Source organism: Astatotilapia calliptera, chromosome 17, assembly GCF_964374335.1.
Source record: "Astatotilapia calliptera chromosome 17, fAstCal68.1, whole genome shotgun sequence".
Classification (NCBI taxonomy): Eukaryota; Metazoa; Chordata; class Actinopteri; order Cichliformes; family Cichlidae; genus Astatotilapia; species Astatotilapia calliptera.
The window spans coordinates 5,319,143-5,331,916 of record NC_137438.1 but is presented as its reverse complement, the minus strand read 5'-3'; the positions used below and the strand labels follow the sequence as shown (position 1 = coordinate 5,331,916).

General features: G+C 41.4%; 1 protein-coding gene across 7 annotated transcripts in view; it reads left to right on the top strand.

Moving 5' to 3' along the window:
- ano2b (anoctamin 2b) overlaps positions 1-12,774 on the top strand; it is a 76,559-nt gene that overhangs the window by 47,648 nt on the left and 16,137 nt on the right. For all 7 annotated transcript variants that reach the window (XM_026146594.2, XM_026146595.2, XM_026146593.2 and 4 more), the window contains 8 exons: positions 1,104-1,178; positions 1,675-1,876; positions 3,127-3,238; positions 3,370-3,427; positions 3,548-3,648; positions 5,131-5,273; positions 11,961-12,113; positions 12,694-12,746. In XM_026146594.2, the coding sequence (XP_026002379.1) occupies positions 1,104-1,178; positions 1,675-1,876; positions 3,127-3,238; positions 3,370-3,427; positions 3,548-3,648; positions 5,131-5,273; positions 11,961-12,113; positions 12,694-12,746 (897 nt within the window). The remainder of the gene's footprint in view (positions 1-1,103; positions 1,179-1,674; positions 1,877-3,126; positions 3,239-3,369; positions 3,428-3,547; positions 3,649-5,130; positions 5,274-11,960; positions 12,114-12,693; positions 12,747-12,774) is intronic.

The following is a 12,774-nucleotide window of genomic DNA, read 5'->3' as shown; positions in this document are numbered from 1 at the left end:
ATGTCAAAATGTGTCCTTGCATGCAGAAATGTGTACGTCATTTTAATTCTACAATTCTATTGCGTCCCCATATTTTAAACTGATGCTACTCCTAGACGTGGTGTCTTACTCTAAATCTCAGATTAAATGTCTAACACTCCCCTTTCAACCCACTGTATAAGCTTATTCGTGACGGTTCATATGTATATTTGCCTGTTTCTGTTTTTAAAAAGCTTGTATTGCAGGGTGTACAATGCCATCATATTCACTAGATGGTGCCATTGCACTGCCAGGCTGCATAATCCCTCTTCAGAGTATACAGGGTTTTGATCCACTCAGGTCTGTGTGTGCAAACTGACTTCCTATCACTGTGTGAAGATGTTCATGTATGCATTATTTCCATATGCCTATAAGCACCACCTGGGGGTGGAAGATTTGAAACAGTTTGACAGCGGTTTTGTTCCACTGTAAACTGTAACTGTACAGGTTACATTCCATTATTAAAATTTCTGACATTCTGGGCGAGACTTTTGTTTGCACAGGGTTTAGTAGCTGGGCAAAACCAGATCCTTCTGTCATCTCCTAGCATTTTAAATTATGCATTGCTACTGTCTCCTGGCTGTAACCTGGTTTTCGAGGTTGTAGAAATCAATCTTCCTATCTGAATCTTGGCAAGAAAGCAGATACTTGTGTTTTCTTAGACCTGAAATCGCTCCAAAGTAGAAGCCAGTTAATGTGGTTAATGCCTGGGAGAATGGATGAATCAGCTGGGAGTCATCTGGATGTTAGAGATTCTCTGGAATAAAACGATGTCCTCAAGCAAGTGTTTGAATTTAGGCTGCGTACAGTAAAACACATTTTTATGCTCCCTTATGTCTGTGCTGAGATGTGGTAATGTTCCCCGTGGTCGTGTGAAATTCACTGGCTGCTTGTTTCGCTCTAAACTCAGTTTTTACAAACCATTTGAAAGGAGGAAGGGGCTTTGTTTTTCTCTCTTTTTAAGACGTCTCTGTAGGCTCTCTGTTCTGGATAACAGATTTAAAAACAAACTTAAAGATCCACAGATTCCTGTATGACTGATTTGGAATTTTCCCTCTTTTCTCCTCCTCTGTTTTTTCTGTCAGTCTCCTATAGAGAAGCTGACCTGGAAAGATCGCCTTCCCGGATACTTGATAAACGTGTCCTCTATCCTCTTCATGGTGAGTATTTAAAAATGTGTTTTAGGGCCAGTGTAGGATGAGAAAAATGTATGTGCAGAGCTGGGAATAAAAGGGATTCCTTTTTCCTTTTTTTTTTTTCTTAAGATCCATTTGACTTTATAAGGTTGGATTGACCTCATCAAGCAACAGCGGATAACAGAATACAATTAGATCTTTCTTTCCAGTTGGATTTAGCAGTAAAGAAATACTTTTAGCTCAAACTTACCAAAGCGCACATTTTTTCCTTCTAAATCAGAATCAGAATCAGAATACTTTATTCATCCCGAAAGTTACCACTTTAAGCACGAGTTTCTCAACATTACTATCCCCCTCTCTGAGATATGTATGATTTTAAAATAAGGTTTGGTTACATCTGATCTAGCCTAGCCGTGTCATTTTCTCAGAATTGAAGTGTGAGAGCATAATAAGTCTAGCCATTGCTCTATAACGATTTGAGTAATAACTACCCTTCCTTTGCTTGTGTTTTTGCTTCCAGTTTGCGCTGACATTTTCTGCAGTTTTCGGCGTCATCATTTACCGCATCACAATCTCTGCGATCATGGCGATGAGCCCTGACCCGGAGATCAGGCACAATGTTCGGGTGACAGTCACTGCCACTGCGGTCATCATCAACCTCGTGGTTATCTTGATTCTGGATGAAATCTACGGTGCTGTGGCAGTGTGGTTAACTGAGCTAGGTACAGACACACACACAGATGTCCTTTTACTCTATTCTAGTAAAGTAACTTTGGTTTCAAGTACCAGAGAGAATGGGGGGAAAACTGGATCCACTGGTGAACACTGCTAAAAACCTTGATTGGTTTTCTTTCCTGCCAAGAGTTAAGTAAAAAGATCATTAACATTTGAATATCTTTAATAATGAAGCTGTAACTGCACAAGATGTTAGCTTAGCTTAACAGTCACCATGCTGGTCACCATGCATGATATCAAGTCTCAAAGTCATCAAAGTCTGATTAACTTTAGAAATGTATTTTTTGAATTGCTATAAGTATGGTTTTTTTTTTTTATAGTTTAAAAAAAATATCTATCTATCGATCTATCGATAGATCGATCGATCGATCGATCGATCGATCGATCGATTTATTTATTATACAAGCTCTTCATACATCCTGTTAACTACAGTCTATTTGGGAACATGTACTGGCATGACAGTTGCAACAGACTGATATTTCCTACGTTAAGGCTAGGCCAGTAGATTGCCCTGGTTTTGTTTCTAAGCTAAGGTAATTATATCCTGCTAGTAATTTACTCCTTGAATCTAATCTAACCCTGATTTCTGGAAATCAGGGAGTTGTTTCAAATATCCAGAATGACACATTTACAAATGCTAGGAGTAAAATAATGCCTAGGTCTCTTGATAAAACATGTAATCATCTTCATCTTCTGTATCTGAGAAAGAGTCCTTCTGCCTCATGGTGGACAGCTTGATAAAACTTTGATGTTTTCATGCTCCAGCCATCCCATCAGTCATCCCAGGAGGGTTTTCCTACATTTATATTCATATTCAAAACCTCTGAAATAGAAAAAAATTAGATGGAAAAATGTGAGGGAAGAGAGAGAGAGTGTGTGTGTGTGTGTTGTGCGCTTGTGAGTGTGTGTGAGAGAGATGATGTGCAATGTGAAAAGTTCCAGTATTTTAACCTACTTCCAGCACAGTGATCATGTTAAACTCTCTTCACTTGCAGAGTTGTCACTTTCTGCTGAACAGACGCCATTCTTGTGCAGTCATAACAGTCTAGAGTCACACTGTAGAAAAAATAATGTGGACACCTTAGAAATACAAGCCTAATAGAGCTGTGCATGTGTTTGCTTGATGTTTCTTTTACATAGGCCCCATTTCATTTCTATTAGCATGTCTCTTTTTCTGTAGCACTCATGAAATACCGTGCTAACTCTTTCTCACTGTTTCACATCAACTATTTTTCAGAGATTCCTAAAACAGAAACCAACTTTGAAGAACGGCTCATCCTGAAAGCCTTCTTACTCAAGTTTATGAACGCATATGCTCCCATCTTTTACGTGGCTTTCTTCAAGGGACGGTAAGCCCTCTGTGTTTGTGTTCACCATTGTACCATGAACACCACATCTGAAATGTCACCTATAAAATGACACCCACTTCTTTTTAGTGTCACTACTGGGACCTAATGTTTTTTTTTGTACGTTTTTGCAGGTTTGCTGGACGCCCGGGAAATTATGTGTATGTGTTTAATGATTTTCGGATGGAGGAGGTGTGTGATTTTTACCTTTAAACATAAGTTTGTTTTTCATTTGGATTAGCGAAATTGGATTCAAAAGTTACAGTGTAATGTGTAAAAAAAAAAAAAAAAAAAATGATATGTATCCCCCAGTGTGCTCCAGGAGGGTGCCTCATTGAGTTGTGTATTCAGCTCAGCATCATCATGTTGGGGAAGCAACTAATCCAGAACAACATCTTTGAGATTGGCATCCCGTAAGTCCATCGATTTGTATGAAGATAAAAATGAAAAGAAGCAGTCAGGCAATAAGATTGTCCCTTGTATGTGTTTGATTGCTAGTGTTTGATATCATTTGGACATTGACATAATGCTTTCCCCAGCCGCTTACTCTAACCCTGAAAATCAAAAATGAATACCTTACCCTAAACCTATGCCAGTGCACTGAACCTATAATTAATGGCTACAGAAAAACCATGCTCTTTATACTTAACCGTAACCCAATTATAAACCTGACACCAACACCACATTTTGAGCCTCAACAATGCCTTCAAACACATGGGGACGAGTGTTTTGTGACTGTTGGTCCCCACAAGTATAGTAGCATGCCAATTTTCTATTCCCACAAAGATGTCTAAACGTGTGTACACACACACACACACACACACACACACACACACACACACACACACACTTGCTGACAATTTCTTGCAGCATCTGCTCTGCCCTTTCTTGTTCTAGTAACATTCCTTCCATGTCTGGACAGTGGTTTTGTGCAATAGCTTAGCATTAACATGCAAATCTGAAAGCTCAAAGGTCATCTACGTTTATAACAGATGTCAACCAGACACCCTTTCTAGCTTCAGGCTACACTTTTATTGTTGCTTTACTCACTCATTAGGTGAGCTTCATCAAAAGCTCTGTTAGTCATCTTGATGGACCTGCAAGTTGCAGCACATGCAATCATATCTGCATGCCATCCTTTCCACTGTTACACATTCATCTCCTTAAAAGTTTCACACCTGGTAGAATTGTTGTGTGCAGGTGTGTAACTCATCACATGTGCCCTGTTGCTCCATGTGTGTTTATGCAAACAAAACATAAAAAATATTTAGGTTGTATTGTATATCCCTTCACCAAACTGCAAACACACATGCATATTTATGGTTGTATTACTCATGTAAGAGTGCATTCTTAGAGAAACACCCATGCTCTCACTTTCCTTCACTGTCTCTTCAGTTCTCTGTTGGCTGTTCCCTTTTTCGCTTACATAAAAACCCTAAAACATTCAGCCCCTGGCTGTCAGTTCACTGGGTTTTCAACAAACATCAGCATTTCAGCACCTCTGTAAATACTTATTTTGCTATTATGTTTCACAAGCAGTCTGCAAATCTTTTATTGTTCCAGCTAAGGTCTAGAGAGTTTTAACGACTCTGTGCTGTGCTAGAAACTCCAAATGCGATCGTTTTGTTGGAGTCATTGCACTCATTCAACTGCATCGGTGCCACCTATTTTAGTTTCCAGCTTTGATATCTTTTACTTAAAGTAAACAAGAAAGCAGGAATTGTGAGTGGAAGGTATTCATGCCCTGCCTCTGACAACTTTAGAATGGATTTTTGCAGTAGGGATTAATCACAGCTATAACCCAGCAGTCAGTTGGAGCCTTACACATAGTACAGTTGCAGTAAAGGTAAAGTCTTTTATTGTCTTTGCACTTTCATCTTCCTTCATTTTAACAGGAAATTGAAGAAATTGGTCCGTACATTAAAGGAAAAAGAAACGACACCAAAGGCGAGGGAGGAAGAGAAGCCACCTCAGCAGTGGAACCTGGACTATGCCCTGGCTCCCTTTGAAGGCCTCACTCCAGAATACATGGAGATGAGTGAGTATGCATACACACAGAGAAAAATGGCCTCACAGTCTGTAGCCTGAAAACTTATATAAGACACATAAGACGTTTACATTATGCTGCTTTCCAACAGATGTCACTGCAAAACTGTGCAGTGCTGTGAGTTGATGAACTCTGTTTACTACAGTGGAATGCAGGGACATTTACAGGAAGGCAAGCAGAGACGAAAGACAGAAAATATTAAAAACAGGAGGCATTAGTTTTTAAAATAAGAACAATAGTATTTAGAATATTTATTTATAATAATGGCAAGGATTCCCACCCACCAGGAACTCCTGGTGGGAATTCCTGGACTCGTTCCTGGTGGGTGATGGGCTCCGCCAGGGCTGCCCTTTGTCTCCGGTTCTGTTCATAATTTTTATGGACAGGATTTCTAGGCGCAGCCAAGTGACGGAGGGCTTTCGCTTTGGTGGCCTCAGAATCTCATCTCTGATTTTTGCAGATGATGTGGTTCTGTTGGCTTCATCGGGTGAGGGCCTCCAGCTCGCACTGGAACGGTTCGCAGCCGAGTGTGAAGCAGCGGGAATGAGGATCAGCACCTCCAAATCTGAGGCCATGGTTCTCAGCCGGAAAAGGGTGGAGTGCCCACTCCGGGTCGGGGATGAGTTCCTGCCCCAAGTGGAGGAGTTCAAGTATCTCGGGGTCTTGTTCGCGAGTGATGGGAGAAGGGAGCCGGAGATCGACAGACGGATTGGGGCTGCAGCTGCAGTAATGCGGACGCTGCACCAGTCCGTCGTGGTGAAGAGGGAGCTGAGTGTAAAAGCGAAGCTCTCAATTTACCAGTCGATCTACGTCCCTACCCTCACCTATGGCCACGAGCTGTGGGTAGTGACCGAAAGAACGAGATCGCGGATACAAGCGGCAGAAATGAGCTTCCTCCGAAGGGTGGCTGGCCTCTCCCTTAGAGATCGGGTGAGAAGTTCGGCCATCCGAGAGGGGCTCAGAGTAGAGCAGCTGCTGCTCCACATCGAAAGGAGCCAGCTGAGGTGGTTCGGGCATCTGACAAGGATGCCCCCTGGGCGCCTCCTGGGTGAGGTGTTCCAGGCATGTCCCACCGGGAGGAGGCCCCGGGGCAGACCCAGGACACGCTGGAGAGATTATATCTCTCGGCTGGCCTGGGAACGCCTTGGTGTTCCCCCGGATAAGCTGGAGGAGGTGGCTGGGGAGAGGGAGGTCTGGGCCTCTTTGCTTAGGCTGCTGCCCCCGCGACCCGGCCCCGGATAAAGCGGATGAAGATGGATGGATGGATGGATGGATGGATGGATGGATGGATGGATGGCAAGGATTCCAATAAACCACTGTAAGCTGGAGCTGCCCAACTTATCATTGCCTGACACCACTCCATGCTATTTACGCCATTTTAAATGTATAGGCTTGCCATCAGTGTTGAGTGTTTAAAATCACCTTGGATAAGCAACAACTTCTCAGTTCTTTGTATGGCATCTTAGACAGGTAAGATGCCATACTCCTCAGATACAGTATCGAGGATACTTGAGGGCGCATGAGAGTTTGGCCAACAAGTTTATGTGTTTTCTGGACTTGGACATGGCATTCGACCTTGTCCCTGGGGTGTCCTGTGGGAGGTGCTTCGGGAAGCGTGATACAGCTGTTGCAGGAGTTTAGTCCGCTGGCAATAAGTCGGACTCGTTTCCGGTGGGTGATGGGCTCTGCCAGAGCTGCCCTTTGTCACCGATTCTGTTCATAATTTTTAGGCGTAGCCAAGTGGCAAAAGGCTTCCACTTAGATGATCTCAGAATCTCATCCCTGTCTTTTTGCAGATGATGTAGTTCTGCTGGCTTCATCAGGTGATGGCCTCCAGCTCGCACTGGGTGACATGTTAGATATCAGTGAGGTTGCTGACTGGCAGCTTTGAACTCAGTGAAACCTTGTAAATGTTGTTTTTCACAATACGGCTGAATGCTATGCTTTACTGTGAACCCTGAGAGAACAGACTTCTTGTTTTATTGGATTTTAAATCATTTTGACCATGTTTTTCACTCTGTGGTACTGACAGGTTTTTGGTACCTGGTGGCGCTGTGATTAGGGCCTTTCTGTGTGGGGTTTTCTTGTTCAATCCGTGTCAGCGTGGCTTCTTTTCGGGTACTCCGGCTTCCTCCTGCAGCCCAAAGACATGCGGTTATTAGGGATAGGTTAACTGGTGATTCTAAATTGTTCATAGGCGTGAATGTGAGTGTGAATGGTTGTGTGTCTCTCTGTGTTAGCCCTGCAACAGGCTGACAATTTGTCTAGCATACTGTTACGAAATCAGTTTCACCCCGGTTCTTTTTATTCCTCGGGCATCCAGAGACTGCACCGGAACTCAGTAGTCATTTTCACAAAACCTTTATTCATCTTTATTCATCTTCATTTAAGCATGCATCTTCTAGAAGGGAAGACGTGCAAGGCCGGTGTCCCTCTGCAGATCTTCCACTCCTTTGTTTGTTACAGTCAGCTTTATAGAAGCGACCCTATCATAATACCCCCATGGTGTACTGCAAACTCTGTCTGTGTGTGTATGCACGAGCGCGTGAGTGCCTGTGTGTGTGCGCGTACTCGTATGTCTATGTGAGTGCACGTGAGTGAGTGTGCATGTAGGTGTGGGTGCATCATAACAGTCAAAGCACTGTGTGTGTGTCTCTGTTTGTGACTTCCTGCCGGTCATAAAAGTAATCTCCTCACCTGAGCTACACCAAATTCCTCTACACAACAGAGAAAACAGAGTTAACATATTACAAACACTGAGACCCCCACCCAGGTCTCCCCTGGGCAATTTCCACTCAACATTAACTTCTCTTTGTCTTACTTTCACAGTTCAAAGTGGGTGGGCCTCCTAGAAATCTACTCCTAAATTCATGACACACTCAGGCCTTTATTGCATCCAGGGCAGTGTCAGTGTCTCTACAATAATTCTACATCCTACCTAACACATTTCTAAACTCTCAAATAAGCTACGCATATCTTCAATACCCAGCCTGCTATAGGGCGAGTTGGATGAGAGGAAGAAGATGGATGGATGGATAGAGGAGCATTTGGACCCAGAAACTGTTACTTACTTCAAACTTAAGAAGCAGATTTAAAAAATTTTTGAAGCTCATTAGAAACAAAACAAAGCATTTTGTATCTCTCATCAAAAGGCACAGCTAAAACACAACAGCCAATACAGTGAGGATAACCTATGACAGGGGAGAGTAAATTCCATGCATCATGCCTGTTTTGCAAACAATGAAGCTAGTGATATTTTGACTAAATTTCATTTAAGCCCCAACATTTTTCTTTGATTGGTTGATTACATTTTTTTGAGTCAATCTAATTCAGAGTGAGCTTGTGAAACTGCCTCTTTCAAAAGGTTTTACTGAATAGATAAATGAACATACATTTGAACCCTAATTTTGTACAGAGAATAAAAGAAAACAAGAAACTGAGATACAATCAACAAACAAATGAAAGACGTGCACTGTTTGAAGGAGACATGCAGCGCTGGCCTCCATGCTGCACGGCTTGAGGTGTCTGATCATTTCCCCACTGCTGATAGAAGTCTAAGCGCTGCAGCAGTTTCACAAACATGCATCAACAAGCTTGACCTGTAAAAAAAAATTGGTGTTGATCTTCGTGAACCCATAAAATGGGCCGTGTTTTCCTTGGATATCAGTGCCATATAGAACTTGTGTAACAGTGTTTTCAAAGTGAAGTTTTCTTGGCAGAATTTGATGTTTGTGGGAACCTTACACTTGGTTTCTATTAAGAACATCAAAATGATGGTAGTTTTATACTGCTGTAAAGTAATCCAGGTCAAACTGGATGAAAACCTGGTGATTTTTATGTTTCTGCTGTGTTTTAGTTATTTCATGTGACATGAATAGAGTGAGGACGGGCGGAACAAGAAGACTGGGCTGTAGCTGTAGGGCACACAGAGGAATGTCAGAAATGTCTGACACACGCACTGTAGCGAGTGTGTGTGAATGGATAGTCTGGATTTGTGTTAACTCATTTTTTAATTTAATGTATGCGCGTCTTTCTTTGTGTGACTGGGTCGAACTCGTTAACCTCGGCTCAGGTAGATGTTGGGTTATTCTAAGCTTGCCCTTTAGCGCTCGCTGTGCCTCGGCCGTATTTTCTTCCTTTCCACTCATTGTCTCAGTGTAGTGTCTTGAGGTGAAGCCGTCAGTCTTCCGCTCGCTGGAAATCCCCGTTCCCACACTGCTAAAGTTCCAATGCTCTGACAGAAGTCCTGCACTGGCCGCAGTCAGGAATACTGCCTTGTGTTTCTCAGGTTTCCTTTCAGCATTCTTCACAAGCGGGTGAACTGATCATGAGACGACTTGTTAGACAATTTATTTCTCCAAACCCAGCCCCATTTTGCTTTGTCAAACCAATCAGACTGTAAGCCCACCTTGAGGTTATTGATGCTAATATCATATGAAAGCTTTTACAATACTAAGTGGAGAAAAATTTGTATCACAGCAAGATTTCAGTTGATGTCACAGCACATTTGCTCTAACAAATACTAGTCCAGTTCTACCCAGTGTCCAAATAAACTGCCTAACTGCCTTTATGGTCCTCAGCCAAAAATCCAGACTTTATACTACTTTCTAGATTACTGCTTCCACTCTGTGTGGTTAAAAAGAATGTATTCATCCATCTAAACCTATTGTTTTTAACTAACATCTATGGTTATACAAAACCTACACGGATATATTGATTATGATGTTTGACAAATTCAGATTAAATCCACCTGATTAAATATCTCAGTCACACAGCACACAGTGTAGATGCACACCCCCATTAAACACTGCTTAATCATAAAAATGTCTCAGCTTGGCTGCTGCAGCAGAGGGTTTAACCATAAAAGGCATCTTCTGAACCACCAAAAAGCCCAGACAGACAGTGTGACTCTTGACCAGACAAATGACTGTTCACAAATGTCAATCCGAGGGTGTATTAGTGGCTACTGAAAAAATGTGCTTCCTGTGTTGTGGGTTTGATTTCCTTCTCATATTGCGTGAGATGTGGAAGAGCAGAAATACAATTGGAACCCAAAGTATTTGAGCAGTGGCGCTTCTTTGGTAGCTTGCCTATAGTGGATTTTAAACAATCAATATGCGATTGAATACTTAGATGCAAATTTTTTGAAGGTAGTTACCGCCTGAAGCCATCAGCATCACCAAATGTAATAGTTTAAATTTGAGATGCTCTTTCAGGCCTTTACTGCAGCTGCTTTCAGTTGCTGCTTGTTTGTGGGTCTCTCCGCCTTCAGTTTTACCTTCAGTCACCGAAGATTGCTGTCTTGGGTTGAGATCAGGTGACTGACTTGACCATTGAAGAATATCCCGTGTCTTTGCCTTGACAAACTCCTGGGTTTCTTTTGCAGTATGCTTTGGATCATTATCCATGTGCACTGGGAAGCACTATCTGATCCGTTTTGCAGCATTTTTGTGAATCTAAGCAGAGAGTGCAACTCTGTGCTCTTCATAATTTATCCTGTTACTTCTATCAGCAGTCACATCATTATTTAACACTATTGATGTGGTTCCAGTGGTTGCCATACGTGCCCATCCCATAACACTGCCTCCTCCATGTTTGACAGATGATGTTATGCACTTCAGAGCCGATTCTCTGCTTCTTTGTGCTCTTCTCTTAACATCATCAGTGGCGCAAACCACTGGTCACATTGTTCTGTATTTTCATTCATACTGGCAATTGTAGACTTTGCCATTGTCACTTCTTTGAAAATGTTGGTTTGTTGATGTTGTGAAGTGTTTTTTCCTAATCAAGGAAATAATTCTGTCATTTTGCACTGCAGTCATCTTCTGTGGCTTGCTGAGCTGCCCCAGTGCATTCATTCTTTTTATGAAGCTACCAGATTGTGGAAACTTGATTGAAAGATTAAAAACTGCTTGTCTGTCAATTGTGTGATTTCTTTTAAGCCTATGAAAATGGGAGACTTTGCATAAAAGCTGACGTAAACAGTTAGTCTAATGCTTTTGTTGAACCCTTTGAATTAAAGCTGAAAGTCTGCACTTGAATTACATCCTGATCATTTGATTTAAAACTCTGTGGTGGTGTACAGGGACAAAACTGCCAAAAACAAGCATCATCGTCCAAAAACCTGTCGACGTAACTGCAGCTTCACAAGGGTTAACTTGAAAACAGTTTTGAGGCAGATCCAGATATTTTCAGTTAAACAACTTTTCTCTCCAAAGCAAAATGTGCCAAACACTGGGGCTTATGTTAGCATGTGACATAAACTTGAACGTTGTAAACATCTGATTTGTTTTACTTTTCAATGGTTCAATGTTCTTTGTGCCCTTGAGACATCATAAATTAAGTAATGTAAATTCATGAAATGAAACTTTCATGAGTCCCGTTTTTGTTTTGCATGAGGCTTTGGGAGCAGATGTATTGTTCATCTTTATACTTAGATCATCACATCATCTACATGTAGAATGGCCATTAATATCATCAGCAAAATTACAGTAGGAAGTATGGGATATATCAACAATTAACATGTAAGCAGTGTTTTTTTTTTTAATTGGTAATTGTAAATATTGGTTTAAATATAGAACTTATTTATCTGAATACATGTAGACAAATTACCAAAAAACTTTTTAATGTCCTATATTATACATCCGATAGATGTAATAACTGTTTCTCTTTCTGCAGTCATCCAGTTTGGTTTCGTCTCTCTGTTCGTGGCTTCTTTCCCGCTGGCTCCTCTCTTTGCCCTGCTGAACAATATCATTGAGATCAGATTGGATGCCAAGAAGTTTGTTACAGAGCTGCGTAGGCCAGTCGCTGCACGAGCTAAAGACATTGGTAAGCTAATCTGACACTCAGTTTATGAATCGCCATTCTAAGCATCAACAAGATGCTACAACTCATCTTAAACCAGTCTGATTTGATTCTTTGAGTTAGCAGTGGCTTCAGGCAGTTTGGCTAATCTCACTAATACACAGACTGAAACCTCTCAGCTTGATTTCCAAGCATTTTTCACTGTACCCAGATACTTTTAAAGAGGTTTAATAAGCCCAAAAGCCACACTGTAAGGCAACCGATTCAATAACATTTTTCTAGGTAACTGATATCACCAGAATGATGGTTTGCCAGCGAAATAATTCACTTTGGATTATTAAAATAAGTAAATTCATAATCATCAGATGGATTATTTGTCTATGTGTAGCTAAGCTCTGGTCTATATGCAGATCACTTAAAAATTAGCTAACATTTGCATCACACTCAGTTATAAATATATCCTTTAAATACTTTATAGGTAAAGTTTAACTGACTGTCTCAGTCCCTATACAGTTTTATTACTGTACTTAATACAGACTTTCCTGTTTTTCCTGTTTATTCCCTTCAACTTATCCTTCTGTCTTTTTTGCTTCTCACCTTACAGGCATTTGGTACAATGTACTAAGTGGAATGGGCAAGTTCTCAGTCATTATAAATGTAAGTATAAACACAGTGTTCCACTCTT